At 46.1% G+C, this 17,146-nt stretch overlaps 2 protein-coding genes across 4 annotated transcripts in view; one reads left to right on the forward strand and one right to left on the reverse strand.

The window, feature by feature from the left end:
* LOC119465198 (TNF receptor-associated factor 6-like) overlaps window positions 1-17,146 on the reverse strand; it is a 204,389-nt gene that overhangs the window by 51,046 nt on the left and 136,197 nt on the right. The gene's annotated exons all lie outside the window — the stretch shown is intronic.
* LOC119465199 (E3 ubiquitin-protein ligase PDZRN3-B-like) overlaps window positions 597-17,146 on the forward strand; it is a 199,426-nt gene continuing 182,876 nt past the window's right edge. For 2 of the 3 annotated variants that reach the window (XM_049655550.1, XM_049655552.1), the window contains exon 1: window positions 11,343-11,662. In XM_049655550.1, coding sequence (XP_049511507.1) covers window positions 11,378-11,662 — 285 coding nt within the window. In that variant the 5' untranslated portion in view covers window positions 11,343-11,377. Of the gene's footprint in view, window positions 837-11,342; window positions 11,663-17,146 lie in introns of those variants that run through there. The other variant, XM_049655551.1, reaches the window with a different exon arrangement.

Consider the following 17,146-nt stretch of genomic DNA (forward strand, 5'->3'; position numbering starts at 1 on the left):
TTCCATGTCTAAATACCAAAATGACTCATGCTTGTAACATGCTGTTACGTGCTTGCAAATGTATAACATGCTTGTAATTTACTTTTTTTTTTCAGCTGGTGCCGTCCGGTGGAGCTTCATACAGGAACCACTGCCTTATCTGCTGGTGTCACAACGTTGGATGAACGCACAAAAAGCGCGGAACGAGCTTTTATATAGAGCAAAATAAAGATTTCCTCATTGCACAAAAGGTCTTGCATCTACTTTCTGAAATTGCACGTGGCACAGATTCGATGGGACTTTACGAGATCGTTCGCAATCATTTTTACTAAATAATAAACCGATTCTGCTACGAAGAGCAAAAAAAAAAAGGAGGGGGGGGGGGGGGGCGCAGCCGGCGTGCTAGCTTGCGTTCAAAATACGCGCGCCTAAAACCGAAACCGGAAGTGATGCAAGTGATTGACCCCGACCGCTTGGCACGCTGCAGTCAATTCGGCCGCTGGGCCCTATGGGAGTGTCCCCTCTTGTTGAATTCCTTTCTTTATGACAGAGCGCTCGCAGCGTTTCCGCAGAACCACCGGCACGACATTTGCCCGTCGACGTATGCGCCGTTTGACATGGCTTCTCGAGGCAAGCGGTACACGCTGCGCGGTTTTACCCAGGAACTGGACTGGCGACCTTTGCACTTCGTCGAGCCTATTCCTGCACACAGGATATGCAACGCTTGTGGTGTGCTGCCGAGAGCCACCGTTTGTCTACCTTGTGGAGACGTGCTGTGCAAAAGCTGCTACGAGCAGTGCCTACTCGACGACGGATATGCCTGTTTGCTCGACGGTGACCAGTTTCTTCAAGACAATGTCGAGTGGATACACTTCCCTTTGGAGAATCTGCTCAAGCGTAAGGTAAAGGAACGCGAGGAAAAGCATGCCTGTGTTAATGCTATCCGGAGCTTTTTCGCCAAGGTTATTGAATATATTCAAGAGAAAACTGGGCACGCCTTGTTAAAAATAGGGGTTATTTGCTGTTAGGAGGGTTATTGGGTTTGTCGCGTGTTAGCTAGCTGAAGGACAAGATGGAAATACTTCATAGGAGTGAAACTATGTTTCACCTGGGAAATCGTGAAGATAAGCAAATAGTTCGACGCTATATCCTGTATGGATTTGATGTTACTTTGAACTCCCGAATCCAAGGATGTGGTTACTACTGACAGAAAGCTATGTCAACTTGTGCCCAATACGAAATGTTCAGCGTAGCAAGCAGCGAATATACGGCAGCTCTACTGACTTATGAATTGCCCTTCTATTTGGGTACGCTTATTCACATCCGTTAATGAGGCACAGGGTGCTCTAGTTTCGATTTCTTTGCGTATTTTAACGCAGGCATGACTCGCTTTTCTTTTGTTCTTTCTCATCTATCTTGTACGCCGACCTTCTTTCTGCAACTGGTCTTTCGCGGCGTCGGACGCTACGCTGAATGCGTTAATCGTCAAAAGACGCACTGATTTACTAAATTGCGCTATTATATTCACTATTATTTTTTATCAACCATATACGAGTACAGTGTTAAGCGACACAAGTGCGATGCCCGGAGTGCGTGGCTGCTGGCGCATCTGGGTCGGCGGTCCACTCGCAATGCTTTGCAAATTAGTGTCGCTCAGAATAATCCTTACCCTTCCATCCTATACTTCATCGTCAGCAGAAGCTGTAATCACGCAATCCGCAATTAAACGCATGTATACGTCTACGTATTTCCCGCTAAGCGGGAATGTTTTTAATGTGCATGTACGTTTAATGTGCATCCACTCGCCGCCCTCTGTTTGCGGGCCACCGGCCGAACTCGCTCGCGGTCCAAGGATTCTCCCTGCCGCACAGAGGATGGGTCCAGGACCCATTTTGGGGGTTTGCGGCAGCCACGCAGCGACGTGGTGAATCAGCGGCACAGGCATGGTCGCCATGGCTACGCTCTGGCGTCGCCCGTAGCCTCATCACCGCTGATCACCTGCCGTGGTTCCTTAGGGTCTTCGGCGTTACACTACTAAATACGAGGTTACGTGGTTACGAACTGCTAAAACTGGTGTAGCGCGCATTGTGTGCACGATAAGAAATCCCAGATGTTCGATATTATAATGGAGCCCCCATTACGGGGTGCCTCATATCGGATCGTGGCTCAAAAAAAAAAAACTACTTCCGTGAGTTGAGAACCCACAACTGTTGAGCAAATGGAATCCCTTGGTTTATCGCACTCGGTGTAGGCGTTGTGATAGTATAGCGGACTTAGTTCACGTGGTTTGGATCTGTCCTAGCTTTGATGAGCCTGATAGATGTAGAGAATCCTGGGAGTCCTTGATACTCAACGAAGAAGAAAATGCTCAACGACAATTCATCGGTCTCGCCCTGACCGCCGCGCGTCCCTGGGGATCCTGGCCGAAGGTTAGGGAGCATGAGTGTGGGTTTAGGCTGAAGCCTCTACCCCGTCAACTATTTGACGAGTGCAAATAAAGTCCCTTCTATCTCTCTCTCTCTCTCGGCGAGTTGATTCATAATGCTTAAGGCTGGAAGCGCAGTCGAAAATTACCTTTTGAACCATTGCACTGGTATTTATAACAATTTAGAGGTTTATGTATCTTGTTTTAATTGCATGTGCTAAAATTTCCATAATGCAGATAAATTAGAAACTGAATTATGGCTATCATACAGAGAAGTTAGGCATGTCACGTTAGCAAAACTATGATTTCAGGAATAATGAAGACACAACGACTGTTTTTTTCTGAGATTATGGCTTAGGTTATAGTGCAGGATAACTCCAGGAGTGTTTTTTTTTCATTGCATTTCTGTACCAATGTCATCTCTTTGAAGATATAGGTTCAATTTTCTTTTTCGTTGTCATTATGCATCAGATTTGTAATACTACATTGTGGTAATAAACACATCGAAATATACAAGTGCCTCATCCTGTTCCTGAGAAAATTTCCGCCCAGAAATTGTTTTGAAAAGTTTTTTTTCGGGGGGGGGGGGGGGGAGGGAGGCGAAGCAGTATGGAAATGATTGAGCTATCCGAAAGTTCTGCCCAAAAGTGCAAACTCAGATAAATGAGGTCGAAGATTTCAGAACACGATGTCTTATTGTAAGATAAAAAAAAAGAAATTCAAGTAGCCTCCCCCATAGGTTCGACCTTTCTCTTCAATTTTAACCTGCTCTGCGGCGACTGCTTCTAGTCGCCTTCCATTTTTTATCATTACAGCAGTACAGCGCCAGTGTGTCTAGCCAGAATTATGCCTTTCTATCTTAGTTTTTCCTCTGCGGTAGCTTTACTCTCGATGAAAGTTGTCCCATGATTAAAACACGAGAGAAGCAAGCTTCCAAGCGCGAAAATTAACTCCGTGTTGGGTTTAGTGCTGGCTCTGCGACCGTGGCTTGAATACAGCGTTCATGGGCGCTGTCGACGGCGAGTGCACGCCACCGTCACGAGAAGCTAATTCGTTTCCTTCTTTTGTACGGCGCATATTGCAACCTAAATTGTTGATGTGAGAGAGACAGAAGATAGGGGAAAGGCAGGGAGGCTAACGAGATGGGAAGATCCCGTTTGCTACCCTACGCAGGAGAGAGTGGGGAGGGGGAGGTAGAGTGACAGGAAAGTAGATATAGAGAAAGAAAGGAGCACAGACACACAATCACTGTCGGTCATTGTCACCGCAAACTGTCACCGCACAGCACAGTAGCACTTGCAGCACTCTAAACATCTGCTGATGTTACAGCCGCTTGTTCACTTCTGTTGCGCTTAAAAACTGAAACAGGGCCCTCGACACCCTCCGCTGTAATGGCTTGTGATGTCGACATTCTAAAATATGTTCCTCTTTGGTCAATGGGCGGTATCGCGATTGCGAGCGATCTTCTCTCTAAAGGGCAGTCACAAAAACGGTGTTGAAGATTCTCCTCGCTACCACAGTCATCACGCGTCATCGGCCCATCTGATTCGGAATGCAAGAAACTTACCACTCTGGTCACTCTGGTCACTCTGGTCACAAACTGGCCACTCCTAGACATATTCGACAAAGCGGGGTAGCTTCGCGACGGCAGAGTCCAGCTAGGAATATAGTGAGCTTGTAAATGTAATGACGAAATAAATGGTGAATGTGAAGCAACGTGCTTGTTGGAAAGAAAAAAGGAAGCCGAAAAGCTGGTGGAACAGGGAGACACGCGAGGCGATCGACGAACGAAAGAAAGCATCACGAGAATACATGCAGGCAAAAAATGCACAGTTGCCGCATGATGAAATAAAAAAATGGGAAATATACCGCGGAAAAAAACCATGCTTCAAATATTATTTCATGCAAAGATTAGAGGTGAAAATGAACATTGGTTGTCAGAAATACGTGAGAAAAAGAAGGCCACACCTAGAATATTTTGGAACCACATTAACGTATTAGGCTGGAAGTTGGAAACAGTACAGCAACATATCCTTGACGAAGATGGAAATAAACTGGAAGGGGATGCGGCATTAAAGTATGTTCGAAAAATAACAGCCGAATCATTTCACGGCAATGGCGAGGTGGTTTCTGAGGAAAAAAAAGAGAATGAACGAAAACCAGACGGAAAAAGGAGTTGGTGCTGAGTAATTTCAGCTGGAAAAACGCACAGCCACGGGTTTAGACGAGATTCCCGTTAGGCTGATTTGTACCAAAAAGTAAGGAAACTCTGTTAAAAGCAGTGGAAAAATGCTTACAACATAGGCGATTACCAGACAGTCGGAGACAAAGTAGAATGAATTTAATTTATAGAGGTAAGGGGGAAAAAGATACAATTCACTCGTATCGACCACCGATCATTACACCGGTTATATACAGGTTAGCAATCCAGGCGCATAAATTGAAGCTGCAAGCATGGCCAGACAATAATGGCATATTGGTAGAACTTCAGAATGGTTTTAGAATCGGTCGGCGGCTGGATGATAACTCATTTGTCCTTACTCAGTGTATTTAAATATGCAGAGAAGAAAGGTACATCACCGGAGCATATGACAACGTAGATCGCAGCATTTTATGGAATATTCTAGAAGGGGAAGGTATAGGCAACGACTGTATACAGCTATTGAGGAAGATTTACCGAGAAAATACTGTTTCCATTGAATGGGAAGGGATGACGAGCGAGGATAAAGTTGATATCAACAAGCGACTGATACAGGGTTGCCCTTTATCCCCTCTACTGATTATGATGTACGTGGTAATGATGCAAAGAGCGCTAGAAGGAATCAATATCGGGTTTAACCTCCCATACAAACAAGCCGGCACAATAGTTGAGCAGCAGCTTCCAGGTTTATTTTATGTGGACGACATTGTGTTGCATGTTGTGTTGCTTGCTAACAAAGAAAGTGATATAAAACGTCTGGCTGATATCTGTGGAGAAGAATGTGAGAAGTTGGGATTAAAATTGAGCAATTGAGAAACGGAGGAACATGTTTTATTGAAATGTAATGAAATCTACCCAGCTGCAAGTCTAGGCTCCTCTGACCTCCTTGAAGCCCTTGGGTTCAGGGATATCAGGGGTAAAGTAAACATGTCCGCTCTAGAGATTAGTAAGAGGCGGTTGGAGGTTTGGTGGCAGAAAAGTAGGGAGACCACAAACAACCGAGACGTACAGAAACAGAGTTCCCAGTTATGGTTCAAAAAAGGTTCATGCCTGGAATTCTTTGTATTTGTGTGTTTCTCAAAAATAAAGGAATATTAAAGAAATAATAACAAGAGCTTGGTGGCGCAACCCCGCCACCCCGTTTCAGTGGGGACGCTTATAGCACCCATCTATCCATTCATGCTTTGACTGCTATTTTGTTAGTCTGCTACTGACGCTCTCGGCACACGTGCACGCCTTTGCCGTCTACTGTGCGCTGCAACATTTTGCTTTTCTATCGGCCAGTGTTCTAGCAATGTAAGAAAAACAGAAGAAAGGCCACCAGACGTTCTGATCAGCTTTATGGTTGGCCGACCCGAGGAGGCACAGCAGCGCCACTTTTTTGAGCACAGCTTTTAGGCGCCCGTTCCAGCGGAGAGCTTCGGCGTTACAGTCGCTTGTAACCGAGCGAACCAGCAGAGCGAAACATGAGGGTGAACGTGGAACGCAGCGGTGGCTGAAAAAAGCAGCGAGAGCGAAGACGCGCAAGGAGGAAAGCAGAGAGGAGGCTTCAGCAGAACCATGAGGTGGAAAGCGGAAGGGGGTATGGCGAAAGCGTGAGAACAAAAGCGTAGTGCGGCGACGGTGAACGAGATGACGCCGGAGTAGCGCGTGTCATCTGGGAGGCTTGTCAGCAGCGGCTGCTATCAAACGCACCCACGCGCTGGCCCCACACGCTGGCTCTCACTAGATAATCTCCAGATTTGCCAGGCAGTCGCGCCACACTTCGCTCCGATTGCAACGAGCCCCACGAGACCGACTGTTCACGCAAGCCATTATGCAGCGAAATGAAAACATGTGTAGAGCTGCGCTCAAATTTCCCATCAGGGTGTATCGTATTCCTGGGTGAATTTTTCCCGCTTCCAGTAGAGTGAAAAGTAAGCGCGCTTTTTATGCAGACGTTATGTGGAAAATAGCCGATAACCTTATAGAAACGGCTATAAGACAAAATGAAGGATTTCCCATACGCGGTACATTTGTTTGTGGTGCGAATTCATTGAAGCAACCTATAGACAGCCGCTACCTAGTGGAGTGAGTGCTAGCTAACCCGCTGACGGAAATTGCGCTTCGTTATATCTCGGCGAGTGCTGTTCGCTTCATGGAAGAATACAAAAACTGATCATTTCACTTTGCCGAATATGTTTGAATACTTGCTGTGTGGACGAGGGGGTTATCTTAGGAAACATTGCGCTTGCCTGTTGTTCTTGGACAGACATGGCAAGCCGCCACAAGTTGCGGAAACCAATTGAAGAATCACTGCAAGCGCTGTTTTCTTCGCATTGTCTGCTGCGGCATCAAGCGCATTTTACGTTACGTAGCAAAAAATAAAAAATAAAAGACCTGCTTGTCCGTTCTTTAGAGAATATTCATCTGCGATGTGTGATGTTCACGGTTTTTAGAACTAAGCGGACGAACAGATTTCGCTGAGAACGAGCCAGTTTACCGTCCCGTCAAATCGCACTGTCGCGCATTGCGTACGAGGCCCTTTTACGTCGGCTCTTAGAAAATTCACACCGGTGTTCCGGCAATGTTTTGTGCCTCCTGTGCAACTCAAAATCTTCTAGAGCAAGAAATGCCCATAAACCATTCGCCAGTGGCTTACAACTTTTGGAAGCTAGTCTTCCTGTTATAGGCATTCTGTATAACGAGGAAGACGGGGAATAAATAAAACGTTGAACAAACTAATCCGTTAGTGACTTTTTTACAAGGGAATAAGAAACTCATGGATGAAGTTCAGAAGTACTGCGGATTGGGCAAGTTGGTGCATTGTATTCGTGACTTCCTTTAGCGCAACTCAGTTTGAGTATGAAGGGAAAAAGGGGCAGGAGACAGGGTGAGCGCGGTTTCCCTTCATACTCAAACTGAGTTGCGCTGAAGGAAGTCACGAATCATGGATGAAGATAATTTAGTTGTAAGAACCTGATCAGTACTTTCATACACTTGCTGAGAAAGCAGCATTACCAAACCTGTTACGTTAATATATTAGCACTAGATCTAAGCATTTGATTCTTAAGTTTTCGTGGGATATTTTTAGACTAAATCCTACAAAAAAAGAGAATGAGAATTGACGGGCATGTAATGAAAGCAGTGTTTTGCGGAAGCAGTGCTCAAATTGGTTCCAGCAACTACGTTCAGTTTAAGCATATGACTTATTACGTCAAATGTTTCTAGACGACAGCCCCAGCACGCACAACTCCACCTCCCCCAAATATCTGTCTCAGGTCCATTTGTGTGTGCAAAATGCGCTGTCTGCAGCCTTTCAACCGCTCTAGCCTATTGATATTTTTTTGCACAAGTAATACAAGGTAACTGCTGCGACAAACAATTTTCTTTGGTAGGGTTGTCACATGCGGGAAACAGAAAACCGCGACTTTTGCTATGCATAGATTGTAAGAAGCTTTGTTATGTATTTGCACCTATAGAATGTGCAGTTTTTACTGTAAATTGGAGATAATCAGGTCTGAAATATTGGTTTACGTGTTGTATGTCGTCCTGTTGGGATTTTGCTAATAAAAATGCGAAATAAGGCAATGTTACTCTGCCTGTTAATATCCTACCACAACGCAAAGCCAGGCGATTTGGCGTGCTGAATCACGTGTCATAACAGAGTAGGGTAAAATTTTAGGAAATACGGATGGGCACTGCTACTATTTTATCAATACAGAAACAACCGCACAAACAAAAAGAAATTACCATTACAAGAAGCAAGAGGCTTTAAATTACAGCTGTTATAAGCAGACTGCAGCAGCTAACACAACTCATGCTCGTTTCTTTTTGCCTCTGCCGAGAAAATTACGCACTCGCCGAGCGCATTGCAGACGACAAGCGGGATGGCCGTCTGTGGCTCGCGAATCAACAAAGCCGTTGCCATAACAACAGGCTTAATGTCTTTTTATAAATTTGTTATCAGAAGCATGGCCTAACTTGCGCCACGGGGAGAAACTGGATCTCATGTCGCAATTCACGTTTAAATCGGGAATACACCAGATGACATAGCTGTGGTTGTACTTAATAAGAAATACCAGATGTTCAAAATGAACCTGTGCGGAATTTTTAAAAATCGCCTGTGGCAGGTAGCATAATTCTTATCGTTGAGCTGGGTTATTTGAAGAGGCGGACATTAGTAGCACGAGAAGTCGCAATACATATTCAACAAATGAACAAAAATTGAGTAATGAATTGCTTAGCTAATTACTTTACGACACATATTGCAATTTACGAATTGTAGCCGGTGAGTTTGCAAGCCGCATCCACTTGAAATAAATTCCCAAGATCACACCAGTTCTGAGATACTATTTCTCCAATGTGTGGGACGAAGTACATGGGCGTTTTTAGTTACTTTTGTGCTTCAATGTATAAAACAGCATTGTGCTAACCTGCCGTGGTTGCTCAGTGGCTATGGTGTTGGGCTGCTGAGCACGAGGTCGCGGGATCAAATCCCGGTCACGGAGGCGGCATTTCGATGGGGGTTAAATGAGAAAACACCTGAGTACTTAGATTTAGGTGCACGTTAAAAAAACCCCAGGTGATCCAAATTTCCGGAGTCCCCCACTACGGCGTGCCTTATAGTCACATCGTGGTTTTGGCACCTAAAACCTCCTAATTTAATAAAAAATAATTTAAGCATTTTGCTAAAAAAGTAAGTGCAAGAACAGTGCATTTTTACGGCTGGTTTAATGGCGCATATCTCTAAACTGGTGTCATTCTGGAAATTCATTCTAAGTGAATACGCCTGACAAGATCACCGGCTACAATTCGTAAGTTTCAATATGTGTCGTAAAGTAATTAACTAGGAAGGAAATTAATGAATTTTTGTTAATTAGTTGAATATGTGTTTCGATTTCTCGTGCTACTAATGTCCGCCTCGTCGAATAACCCAGCTCAACGATACGAATTATCCTAGCTGCGACAGGCGATTTTTAAAAATTCCATAAAGCCTAATTTTGAACACGTGGTATATTGTGGCCTAATGAATAGAACATTGGGCTGCTCTGTGTGGGTACCAAGGCTCGATCCCACCATGTGACAAGAAAATCAAATTTATTTAAAGTATGAGTTATGCGCAAGCCAGCATCAGCACCAAGCAACTGCCGTCAGGAAAGTCCGAAAAGTTTTGGAAAGAAAGCATCGGCTTTAAAAATATTCATACCGTCGTTCCTAGATTTTTCTTGCATCGAAGGGGTTCTTCGTTTCGCAGTTAGTTGCGCCTCCATCGTAGGCTGCCCCTTGACTTCTCAGAAAATTGTTTGTCCACAGCAATGAATTTCAAAGTTCGTGGCCTTTACAAAGCGGTCGTTTAAAAACAAAATTTCGTCGGCCCTTTTACTCCGTGAAGATGGTAACCCAGTGACGCTGAAACGTGCGGCCCCCGTGTTTATCACTGGGTTACTTCCGAGGGTTCATTAAAGTATTTCTCAATTATGAGGTTACACACGTTCGGCAGCAACGGAGACAATGACGTCACTGAAGGTATGCCCGCAGTCCGCCTTTGTCACTTGCGTTCGATGTCTCGAGTTTGCTCGGCAGCGTGGTTAGCAGCATTCATCCGCCATTACCGCTTGCGATTCTTCGAAATTAAATGGCTTCAAAATTAAATCTGTCCGTTACGTAAGACAATAAATGGCTCATAGCCCGTTCAGCAACGGCTCATACCCCCGTAAACGAGGCTTCTCCATTACAAGGACAGAAGAGAAGTGAAATTTTACGCTGAATGATGAGCGGCCACGCAGCCAGCTGCGTTGCGGGAGCAGTGGCACGAGCACGCGCGCCGAGCACGAGCACAACCCGAGGGGCGCCAATGAGCCAGCTTCGGAAGAAGACGAGGAAGCACGAGCCAATGCTGATGATTATAGTTTTCTGTGCACATGCGATTTTGCCTAGCCATATAAAGCTTCGCTTTAAAAGGCGATGAAATTGTCGGCAACAACTCTGACGCAGCAAAGCGAGTAGATATTTTCCAGACCACGGTGTAAAAAGAAAGGTGATCCGACGGCGGCGCGAGGCGCGGCCACTTAGTGGGACTCTACGCACGCCGCTGCCGCAAGGGGCAGCACCTGTTCTGGGGGCCACTTTTTTTTGCTCGCTTTGCTGACGCTTTTATGGAAACGCGCAGCAGAAGTGCTTTACTTAGATGAATATATGTCGTTCGCCTGCTTAAAACGACTCTACTTGGTTGGGGGAACGTCCCTTTAGATTTCTGCCGACATTCCGATTGACTCCGACGCGGCGAGCAGCGGTAAGCGCAGGTCACCGTCTGCTCGAGCAGACGACGCGTCTCTCTCGTGTTCGAAATGACGGTATTTTGACTGTAAGTGGCATGAAACCTTCTACCTGGTGAGGATTTGGCGTCTAAATAACGAAAAATTGCATATCTTTGGGTATGGGTGTTTAAAGGCTGACGGAGGTCGTAAATTATCCACTCTTGTGCCGCTGCTGCAAGGCCTCCTGAACACGTGCTGCCCCTAGAGGCGGCGCTCACTTTCGGTCACACGAAGTGGCCGCTCTCTCGCCCCAGCGCGGGCGCGCCGTTGGAACACCTATCTCCTTACACCGTGTTCCAGACTGTTCCATGCCGATTTGCGAGTGGCGCCGTGAATAATCAGCGGCTGGGCGTAGCGTTATCAGAGCGATAGTAGCCTTGGCAACAGCTGACAGGACAGAGCGCTGGCAATATTTTCAAGTTTCCACAGAATCGTCGGCACCGAATTTGCCAGTCGACGTGTGCGCGGTTCATCATGGCTTCTCAAGGCAAGCGGTACACGCTGTGCGGTTTTGACAAGGAACTGGACTGGCGACCTCTGCACTTCGTCGAGCGTGTTCCTGCACAAAGAATATGCAATGCGTGTGGTGTGCTGCCCAGATCCACTGTTTTTCTGCCCTGCCGACACGTGCTGTGCCAAAGCTGCTACGAGCAGTGCCTACTCGATGATGGACACTCCTGTCTACTGGACGGTGACCAGTTTCTTTCAGAAGAGGCTGAGTGGAGAGACTTTCCTTTGGAGAACCTGCTCAAGCGGAAGGTAAGAGAACGCGAGGAAAAGAATGCGTGTGTTATTTTAATGCAGATCAATTTCGGGAAGTTCATTGAATGTATTCAGAAAGCAAAATGACCAGGCCTTGTTAGAAATAGGGGTCATTTGCTCTTAGAGCAGGGAAATAATGTGCAAGCTGGGTGAACGACAAGATGGATATATAATAGAGGACTGTAACGATATTTCAAAGCGAAATCGCCAAGAGAACCTAATAGTTCTACACTATGTTTTGTATGATTGGTACTACTTGGAACTCGCAATAATCCTAGGTTGCCCTTGCTACTGATTGAAAGCTACGTGAATTTGTGTACGATGAGAAATGTTCAGCCTAGCAAGCAGCGAGTATACAGCAACGCTATTTAATAATGAATTGCCCTTCTAGTTAGCTAACTCACATGTGTCAATTTGGCATAGGGTGCGTTTGTTTCGTTTTGCTCTAACGCAGGTATCACGCATTTTTGTGGTCTTCTTTCTCCTCTGACCTGTTCTTTCTACAGCTGGTCTTTCGCGGCGTCGGCCGCTAGGTTGCATGCGTTAATCATGAAAATGCGCACTGATTTGCTGAAACGCGCCACTACATATACTCATATTTTCCAATTAGCAATATACGAGTACAGTTTTCGACGATTCAAGTGCGATGCCCGAAGCGCGTGGCTACCGGTGCATATAGGTCTGCGGTCCACTCGCAATGTTTCGCAAATCGGTATCGCTTTGAATAACCCTTCCATCTAACACTTCATCTTCAGCAGAGGCTGTCATCACGCAGTCAGCAATGACAGGCACATTCGGCCACAAGTTTCGCGCTAAACGGGAGTGTTTTTCAGGTGTGGCCACGATAGCGACACGGCAACTCGCCGCACTCTGTTTGCCGGCCACCGGCTGACATCGTCCGCGGTCGAGGAATTCTCCGTTTCGTACCGAGAATAGGTACAGGGACCCATTCTTGGGGTTTGCGGCAGCCACATGGCGACGTGGCCAATCAGCGGCAGAGGCGTGGTTGCCACGGCTACGCTCTGGAATCGCCGGCAGCCTCACCACCGCTGATCATCCGCCGTGGTTACTTAGTGCCTTTGGCGTTCCGCTGCTAAACACGAGGTCATGTGGTCACATCACGGCCACGTTTTGAGGGGAGGCCAACTTGAATTATGCTCGTGTGCCGCGCATTGGCTGAACGTTAGAGAACCCCGGTTGTCCTAAATTAGTTTAGAGCACCCCACCACGGTGTGCCTCATAATCATATCGTGCCTCAATGAATCCTCTTGAGCAAGCTGGTTCATAGTAGTTAAGAAAAGATGCATACAAAGATGAGAGGATATGAACACGGGCAAGCGCAGGCTTCCAACTAAATTTTGTTTCTGTCAGAGGCGTAAATATAAGGACTGCACCACACGTCCGCAATGAAGCAGCAATCAAAAGAAGCCCCTTGAAACAATTTGAACACATATTTTGTTTGTTGCTTCATTGCGCGTGTGTTGTAAACGCCGTATATTTACGCCTCCGACCGAAATAAAATTCACTTCAACGTTTCCGCTTGTCCGTGTCGAAAGCCTGTCGTCGTCGGTATTCAACGTCGCACACTCTACATTGATTAAGAGAGTCATAGTGGCGACGTGTATTAAGGAAGCACTAAAGCACACGTGTGAGCACGAGATCGAGCAAAGTTTTTCAAATCGGACAGCACGGTTAACGCAATCACGTTTTCCTCGTTGTCTTATCACTTCAATATATGCAACCATCTTGCAAAAACAAAAACGGGTAAGTTTCGAACCAGCTCACAAATAAAAATGTGCATCTAGTGCGGTTGGCGCACAAATTATCGCACAAGTTGAAGAACGTATCCAACCTACAAATTATGAATGTATTTTTCAGTGCCCCTTGCAAGCTATGTACTGTGTGCAATCGAATGAAAACACATAATACGCCCAAGCGCACCACCAATCGTAAAAAAAAGTTTACGAACTGTACATGTGACGTAATTGGTCAGCTGCCGCTAAGCTGTGGTAAAGTAAATCTAGGACAAACGGGGCACTGTTTTAATGATTGAGCACGTCAGTACTGCAATAGCGTGAAGTATGGGTATGTAAGGCATTCGGGAGCCATTAGAACAAGTGCGCATGCAATCCCATGTTCTAGAAGACTAAGTTTCTCGGGTAAGAAAAAAACTAGGAAGGCCATAGAAATAATACAGGCATTTTATATTAGAAGGGCTGGATATAGCTGCGTAAGCGTGCCGTCTCTAGCGTTATCAGAAAAAGCAATTAGCTTTTTGCATAATGGACAATGATTGTGTCATGTAAATGTCAGTGTAAATGTAAATAATGTAAATGCCTGTAAATGTCATGTAAATGCCTTTTCTTGGATGGGCATATAAAGGTTGGCGTTCTTCAAATAAAAATTCACTTGACCAATTTCACACCTTGAGGACCGCGCTGCGCTACTGGAATGAAAACGGAGCGCCGAAAGGGAGCGCAACGCCTCCCAAACAGAGCAAACGAAGTTACATCAACATATAGTAATACCCCATTAACTGGAAGTAATAAAACCTGGGAAAAAAACTTCGAGATAAGCGGAGATTCGAGATAGCCAAGTTCACGAATATATAAGCATAAAGATCGCGCAAAGCCAACATGACGTCTTTCCAATATGGCGCCGGTAACCGCCAACTTCCTCACAAAAGCTCAATGTACTAGGAGCGGTACTTTCGCTAGATCAATTTTGCGATATTATGTGCGACCCAGCAACCGACACGTCAGTAGTATATAGACAACGTCGAAGCCCGCACATATAGGCGCAAACGCAAATGCATGTTGCCGCCGTGTTTGAAAAGGAGTCACGCTAAAAATCTAGAGAACATACTCGGTTCCCCGAAATTTTCGATCGAGGATAGCCGCCACAGAGCGCCGTCCTGACCACTGACCAAGCCCGAAAATGAACTGCACCGGATAAGCCATTGCTACAAAATCACTGACCATACACAAGGGGCTAGGGGGGGGGGGGGGGGGGTTCATACCGGCATTTGGCACAGGTGCAACGCGGTTTCACTAATTCAGCTTGACGCAGTTGTTTCTCGAGCCATTTCTTTCCCACAACATAAGCTTGTAATGCCGGTAAGCTTGGTGGTTGCACTCGGTGCGAGAAAAGAGTTGTCAAGCCGCCCGACACACCTCATCAGTTGTACGTCACCGCCACTGCTATCGACTTTGTTCCTAAGCAAAATACCGGCCCTAGTTTCACTTTTTAGCGATAGCACAGCTGCGCAAAAAATTACAAGAAAACGTTTCGGTACTGCCCTTTTTTTAAGCAGTTTCGCAGTCTAGGTTCCGAGATATCAGGAGTTCGGCGCAGTGGCGTTTCGAGACGCCGTGCCAAGGAAAAAATCCGACTTATCTGATAATTCAAGATATCAGAGTTCGAGTTAACCAGGGTTTACTCTATTGAGATGTTTCACCTTACAGAACCACTCTCATACACAATGCACAAAGCACTAGTTAGCACACGCAGTACAAGTGGTGTCGCCGTTTCAGTCCAGAAATTAACACGATTCATGAGAATATTTCTTCTAGCCAAACAGCAATCCTACGCGAAATGTCGCGCTAAACTGAGGTTTTGGCTACTGCATTTCTTCATTCTTCGTTCCTAAGCATTTTGCCTCCAGTATGGCGAATGTATCAAAACGAGCATTAGAGAGTTATAGCTCAGCGGGTTTACGGGCCACCGGACCGAGCGGGCGAGCGAAGCGGGCAACGAAGCGCCGCACGAAAGGAATAGTTTTAGCTCAGCGATCCCTCGCTCGTTTGAGCGGAGTTTGCTCGATGCCCGCCTCCGCTGCCGGTACTGGCATCGGAGGCGGACAAAGATAACCGTATTCTGCCCTGCTTACGTTTCCCTTCTTGAAAACCATGCGCTCGATATTTTCGTGTCGAGAATGATATGTCTCGCTGATTACGCACATGCCGTTCGTGGCCTGAACGTAGCGGGCACGCAGCGTTAAAAAAGGAAATGTAGGCAAGATGAATGACGATATAGTTGTGGGACAAGATACGCCCCAAAGGGTGCAGTCTATATTTAGGAGTGTACCCGTCAAACAGGCTGGTTTTCTCTTTAGTGCCAGTTATTACCGACGATAACAGCGTCTTTCTATTGCCAGTAACGACCGACACTATACGCTTTGCATTGTAATATGCGCGATGCCGCGGAGCATACTGCAAGACCCGTTACTCCTGTCTCAACTAAATCGGTCTGAAATAGAAGATATCTTAAGCCTCGAGGTCTTCACTGAGACGCGGCGTGATCCGCTCTCAGTACGAGGGTTCCTCAACATTGATGCGATGGACAGAGGTATGTTCAGAACGTACTTCCGTTTTGAAAAGGAAGATGTACGCAGGCTACAGATGGCCATCACTATCGCCTCTGCGGGGCCATCACTATTGCCTACCCATTGCGGCCACTTCTGTTAAAGCCCTACGGTGGCGCATTCATGACTACAGAGCAGTGTGCATTCAACAAAGCTATGAATAGTGTCAGACAGGCCGTATAGTGGGGTTTAGGGAAAATTGCTGGGCTCTTTGCCATTGTAGACTTCAAGAAAAACCAGAAGATTTACCGCCAGAATGTAGAACGCATGTGCAAAGCGAGTGCACTTCTCGCTAACTGTCATACCTGCTTGTACGGCGCCCAGATATCGCAGTACTTTGACCTTGAACCACCATATCTTGAAGTTTAGCTTACCCCCGTTAGCTGAACGACAGGTCGAAAGTTTGAAAACAAGCTTTTTTGAACGGCACAGTCATTATGACACCAACACAGCTTTCACTCATGTGACACGTGTCTTGCATTTATGAGGTCACCGATTTCTTTCGTGTATTTGTTTAACATTTGTTCAATGTGCTGGAGCAGTTCCTGGTGCTCAGGTTGCCGGCAGTACACTTAGAATTGTGTGTTTATTTTCAGCAAGGTCCAACTTTGGCTCTTCTAGAGCTAGGCGTCACACTTCATTATCCACTTTTCTCAATGTCGAGTTCATTTTGCCGTATCTTTGACGCATTGTCAGCAAATTTATTCTCATGCACTGCAGGCCTCTGATTCCTGCAAATACAGGCACATGAGGCAATCTGGAACTTCAGTTCAAATAAGTACATTACCTGTGATGCAACATTACTTCGACAATTCTTACCACGAACCCGAGACACGCTCTTTGTGCTATCGCACAACATTCCCTCCCGACTTGCCTTGTGCGTCAGCTGAGTGCTCATTGGAGATGGATAATGTATCACAACCATCACTCTGAACCAATCTTTGATCTGACATGTTACAGATGTGATGTGACGATTTATTAGACGTCTCACGCAATCGAGGCAGTCCACGAACGCTGATGGTGCGCACAGCGACAGACTTAAGAGCACTTCTTCCTCTTCTTCACTACAATGGCCCCCGGGAGAGAAGATGAGCCATCCTGGCGACCTACGGCGTAGG

This window comes from Dermacentor silvarum, chromosome 9 (assembly GCF_013339745.2).
Source record: "Dermacentor silvarum isolate Dsil-2018 chromosome 9, BIME_Dsil_1.4, whole genome shotgun sequence".
Classification (NCBI taxonomy): Eukaryota; Metazoa; Arthropoda; class Arachnida; order Ixodida; family Ixodidae; genus Dermacentor; species Dermacentor silvarum.